At 41.4% G+C, this 5,902-nt stretch overlaps 1 protein-coding gene across 1 annotated transcript; it reads left to right on the top strand.

The window, feature by feature from the left end:
* Nucleotides 1-216: 216 nt before the first annotated feature.
* LOC132348616 (V-type proton ATPase subunit B, brain isoform-like) lies at nt 217-1,885 on the top strand. The gene is given in 1 exon segment (XM_059896303.1): nt 217-1,885. A coding segment is annotated over 1 exon segment (1,347 nt). The 5' UTR covers nt 217-397; the 3' UTR covers nt 1,745-1,885.
* The last annotated feature ends 4,017 nt before the right edge of the window (nt 1,886-5,902 follow it).

Raw genomic sequence — 5,902 nt, 5'->3', positions numbered from 1 at the left:
AATAAATGCTAGCTGTCATTATTATTACCTGCATGTAGGTGCAAAAATGATACCTAGTACCCATTTATCACAGTTTGCAACTACACATTTATTTATGTGATTATAATAATGCCTGATGCCTCCATGAAGCTGAAAGCTCACAAGGTCAGGAACTGGCCATGCACTGCACACTGAATTAGTATGGCTGGCTCTAGGCTTCTCCTGTAGATAGAAAGTACATAGGATGCTCGAGAGTCAATTCTAGGAACCCCGAGGATGAACTGACCCTTTTATTCACTATTCCACATCAAGCTGCAAACCCATCAGATGGAACCATGTGATCATTGTGGCCACCAGCTGACCCCACAGCCACCTTCTGCCTCCCTTGGACCCACCCAGGAATTTCTGAGCCTTCTTTATGTTTCCCAGATATGCTGAGATTGTGCACTTAACACTACCTGATGGCACGAAGAGGAGTGGGCAAGTTCTAGAAGTTAGTAGTTCCAAAGCAGTGGTTCTGGTATTTGAAGGGACTTCAGGTATAGATGCCAAGAAGACATCCTGTGAGTTTACTGGGGATATTCTCCAAACGCCAGTGTCTGAGGATATGCTTGGTTGGGTATTCAATGGATCAGGAAAACCCATCGACAGAGGTCCTGTTGTACTGGCTGAAGACTTCCTTGATATCGTGGGCCAGCCAATCCATCCTCAGTGTCGGATCTATCCAGAGGAGATGATTCAGACCGGCATTTTGGCCATAGATGGCATGAACAGTATTGCTAGGGGGCAGAAAATTCCTATCTTCTCTGCTGCTGGCTTACCGCACAATGAGATTGAAGCTCAAATCTGTCGCCAGGCTGGTTTGGTAAAAAAATCCTAAGATGTAGTGGACTACAGTGAGGAAAATTTTGTGATTGTATTTGCTGCTATGGGTGTAAACATGGAAACTGCCCGGTTCTTCAAATCTGACTTTGAAGAAAATGGCTCAATGGACAACGTCTGCCTCTTTTTGAACTTGGCTAACGACCCAACTATTGAGCAAATTATCACTCCTCGCTTGGCTCTAACCATGGCCGAGTTCCTGGCCTATCAGTGTGAGAAACATGTATTGGTTATCCTAACAGACATGAGTTCTTATGCTGAAGCACTTCGAGAGGTTTCAGCAGCCAGGGAAGAGGTTCCTGGTCGACGAGGTTTTCCAGGTTACATGTATACAGATTTAGCCACAATACATGAACGCGCTGGTAGAGTGGAAGGTAGAAATGGCTCTATTACTCAAATTCCTATTCTCACCATGCCTAACGATGATATCACTCACCCCATCCCTGACTTGACTGGATATATTACAGAGGGGCAGATCTATGTGGACAGACAGCTACACAACAGACAGATTTACCCGCCTATTAATGTGCTGCCCTCGTTGTCTCGGTTAATGAAGTCTGCTATTGGAGAAGGTATGACCAGAAAGGATCATGCCGATGTATCTAACCAGCTGTATGCATGCTATGCTATTGGTAAGGATGTGCAGGCCATGACAGCCGTAGTTGGAGAAGAAGCCCTTACCTCAGATGATCTGCTTTACTTGGAATTTCTGCAGAAGTTTGAGAGGAACTTCATTGCTCAGGGTCCTTACGAAAACCGCACTGTCTATGAGACTTTGGACATTGGCTGGCAACTGCTCCGAATCTTCCCCAAAGAAATGCTGAAGAGAATCCCTCAGAGCACCTTGAGCGAATTCTACCCTCGAGACTCTGCAAAGCATTAGCTGCTACTTCATCGCTGGCTTGATGCTCTTGTGAAATACTGGTTCTGTTTTCTTTATTCCTTTTGCACTCCCCCATCCCCACCTTTGTGTTGGAGTTTACTGTGTTACCCTGTAATTAAAAACAAAGAATAGGTAAAAAAAAAAAAAAAAAAGAAAGTACATAGGATAACCTTGCTTTCCTTTAACAATAAAAAGAAATCCAGTCTGTCCTGAAATGTATGTGTGTGTGTATAGGAGAGAAGTGGTCTAGCCACAGAAATGTGTGACTATGGAATCTACACATTGCAGTGCTTTTTTTTTTTCAGTGAGTCAATTTAATCATGAAACCAAGGAAGTTTCCACAGCTAAGCTCCCAACAGTAAGGTAGAAAAATATATCTAACAAAGATTTTCCAGAATTAGAGAACAAAAAGCCATATCATCCACTGATAAGTACAATCATCCTAAAAAGATCTGATACATCATCCTTTTCTTCTGACAAAAGATTTTCCAAGTAGCTCTACACCATCGAAATGGTTAATTAGCTGGGAAAATTGATTTCTCCGTCCCCGTGACACTGGAGGCAGCTAGCAGGCTGTTGCAGTAGTCGTTTGTTTTCGTGGTGACAAGAATGGTTGCACCTTCCTCCATGGCTGGGAGTGGAAAGAAATGGTCAGAATCGACCTTTGGTTTGCTCCTGACACAGTCTTCACACGTACATTCTTCCACTGTGTACCCAAGGCCTCTTGAAAGAAGAGTTGCAGCACCAGTCCCGCCATTGTCGCTCTCATACAGGTCTGCATTAGCTTCCTTCTGGAGAGCCGATCCTGATTATGCAGAAACAGAACCGTTAACCTGAACTTTTCAGGGCGCATGGTTGTGCCAGACTTAGCAGCACACATCCGGGATCAAAGCATCGTGAGATGTGTCTCTTCCCACAGAACAAATAAGTGGGTCCTACACTAGAAGTCATGAACTGACAGACCATGGGCCACACTGGGTTCAAAGACATGCTTGGTTTAGGGCGTACAGTGTTTTTAAGTGTTTGCTTGTCTGTTTTACATTGGCCCACATTTGAAAAGCAAGAGATTTTACATACAAATCTAGACAACTGGCCTCTTTTTTTTTTTTTTTAAGAAAACAAAACGTGGCCACTAGGAGCCAACATTCCTACACGGAAACAATTGGGAGTCGATAGCACCTGTCTCCTTCAAGCAGGGCACGGGCTCCCCTATCGCCGAAGCCTCAAGCAGCCCACTACATTCGTTTCTCACCCACTTGGCCCTTGGATGCATTAAGGTACTGAGCCTTTTTACACACGTGAAATGACAAATTACCATATGTTACAACACACCAAAATCAGTGTTGGGTGACACTTTAGAATTCACAGTAAAGATGCTTCTCTTACAGAGCATTTTGTGGCAGATTACTTTTTTTTTTTTAAATGAATCTGTCATGCTCACAGAAGGAAGGAGTCTCCGCTACATCCCCATATATGTCTATGAAGGCACGTTTACTACTTCCTCAGCCTTCTGCAGTGTAACTCCATCTTCCAAAACGTCACACTAAAGTCACTCCCCACCTGTCTCTCAGACCCCAGGCAAAAAAAGAGAAATGAGTAAATCATATGGAATAGCCATCTCCCTCCCTTTACTGCACTAGAAAGCAAATGAGGTGGATGCTTTACAGATTATGCACGGAAAATACATGCAAAAGAAATAGGGCAATGGCTGCAAAGTGTTCAGGAGTTAGATCATGGGCAAAGGTGCTGAAATATTTTGATCTTACAAAGCCTTTAAGTAGAACATTCACTTCTCTGGGACTGGTTCTCTACTGCTTAATAAAGATAAAAATCTTTGAGATGATTGCTTAAATAATCCAGGAGCAACTGGTATTCATTTCTAGCATTTTTCACAGTAAAATGTTCACCCAAGCAAACAACACTTATATTTGTATGAAAATATGGCCACGGATCTTGCCAAATATACTTTTCCCAATAGTACCAAACCTGGCTAGCTTTTCTGATAGCATGACGTTTAATCAATGTGCTAACTTTGTCAAAGAGATGGATGTTTCCCAAGGAAGCCTCAGTACTTCAAAAGAGTAATTAGAAAAAATGTTGGGGAAGGCTGACATTGTAGGACATCAGCAAAGAAGGTGTAAAAATTGAAAAGAAAGCTCGCTTCTTCCAAGAGTTCATTTAACCTGTCATCTAACACACTCAAAAGGGCCCTTACTGGATGAGACACTCAACATGAAAAAAGAAAAGGAACTGAAATTCATCATAGCCACCTCTTGGAAACAGATTTCAAAGATCAACCATCAAACCAACCTGTGTTTTTAAATTCGTCCTTTAATGGCTCGGAGCTCATCTTCCTGAGCAAGAACATCAACACGAAAACTGTCAAAGAAACTATCAAGCTGAGGCCCAAACAGGTCCAGAGAATTGCATTTGTTCCTTTCACTGAATTAAAAGAATGTCAGAGAGATAATGAACTGATAACATCATATCCACATCAAGTAAAGATTATTTGCCGTCCAATTCCCCTAATTCCTCAGCATTGACTTTTAAATTCTAAACAATACTTAACTAGGAGAGCTGATAAAAAAATCTCTGTTGTTAAGATTGCAGAATAAAACTGAGTTCAGTTCTGAATAATTGTTCGTTCCTGTTGGCATTTAAATGTTGCCTAATTTTCTTCCTCTTTTTGATCCAGAAAATCTCACCACCTTCCCCGTAATACTTCTTCTTTGAATAAAGTCAATACAGAGAGAGAAGACGTCACACCAATGAGGAATTGTTCGAGCAGTATTACTTACTTGTATTACAATAACGCTGACATATTAGAGGAGGGGTATTAGGGCATCGAAGGTGACACGGTTTGCAAGCATTCAGCAATCTGTCAAAATATTCATTTTGGAAGCACTGTTGAGCCATCTGGAACGGGATCGCAAAAAGAAACAAGGAAACCACAGAAAGAACAGCATGGGAGGACAAGTAAAATCTCGTCGAGAATTCCCCAGCAAATGTAATGACAGCTACTAGAATGTCGAGGGAAAAAAAGAACTTCACATCAATGACTTGGTTCTTATGGGGGCTGACTCCTTGTACCATGGCTAAGGATTTGAATACCAACACTAATTCCAGTTTCTAAGTTTGAGGCCCGGGTGGGGTAGGAGATGGAGCGTATGTAGCAAGGGCTATGGTTTATACCTGAAACAGAAACTGCTTATTTATAGAGGAAATTTCTCAGGCAGGTGACAGTTGCAGGATGTCGACAAGCCTGAGGCATCAAGCAGAAGGTTCAGTAACCATTTTTGGAGCATCTGTTTGTGAGCTGTGCTGTGTGATGGGCCCCAGGGAGAGAGATAAGACAAGGTCTGTGTCCCTCAAGAACTAAAAATCTAACAGAGGAGATAGAAATTCACTCGAATAACCACAAAGTGTAGTAGGAAGATAGAATATGAGAGGGAAGGAATATGAAGCATGCCTACCAGGTTTTAAACCTAGGAAGAATCCCAGAATTCCGACAAACAGGGATTTCTAGGGTAAAAGTTAAATTGGCAAGAGGGTTGGGGGGAAGATAGGTTTGGGACATAATAATAATATATGACTATTAATATATTATTAATATCTATGTTCCATTGTTGAAATTTTAGAAAAACAACAGTTGAGCATGTAGAAAAATTATCTGCAATCATAGCGTCCAGAAATAATCACTGTTAGTATTTTGGTGTATCACACAGAGTTTGCAAACAGGCCTGCCAATGTGTTCTTTTTTTTTTTTTAATTTTAATTTTATTTTATATTACAGTATAGTTGATTTGCAATGTTGTGTTGGTTTCAGGTGTACAGCAAAGTGATTTAGTTATACATATACTTGTATCTATTCTTTTTCAGATTCTTTTCCCATAAAGGTTATTACAGAGTATTGAGTAGAGTTCTCTGTGCTATTGCCAATGTGTTCTATTTGGCCAACTCCTGGGAGGATTTCTGTAGGTGATGGAGGGATAGATAGACAGATAAATAGATAGATAGGGAGGTGCATTTTCCTTTTTACATAAATGGAATCACATGCGTTTGTTTCTAACCATACTGAGAAATAAATCAAAATCTTACATTCCTCTAGGGTCCAGGCAGTGAGGTCAACAGGTGTGACACCCTGGGTGGGACAACCAG

Source organism: Balaenoptera ricei, chromosome 15, assembly GCF_028023285.1.
Source record: "Balaenoptera ricei isolate mBalRic1 chromosome 15, mBalRic1.hap2, whole genome shotgun sequence".
Taxonomy (NCBI): Eukaryota; Metazoa; Chordata; class Mammalia; order Artiodactyla; family Balaenopteridae; genus Balaenoptera; species Balaenoptera ricei.
Note: the sequence above shows the minus strand (reverse complement) of the source record. Positions and strands in the feature narration are given on the sequence as shown.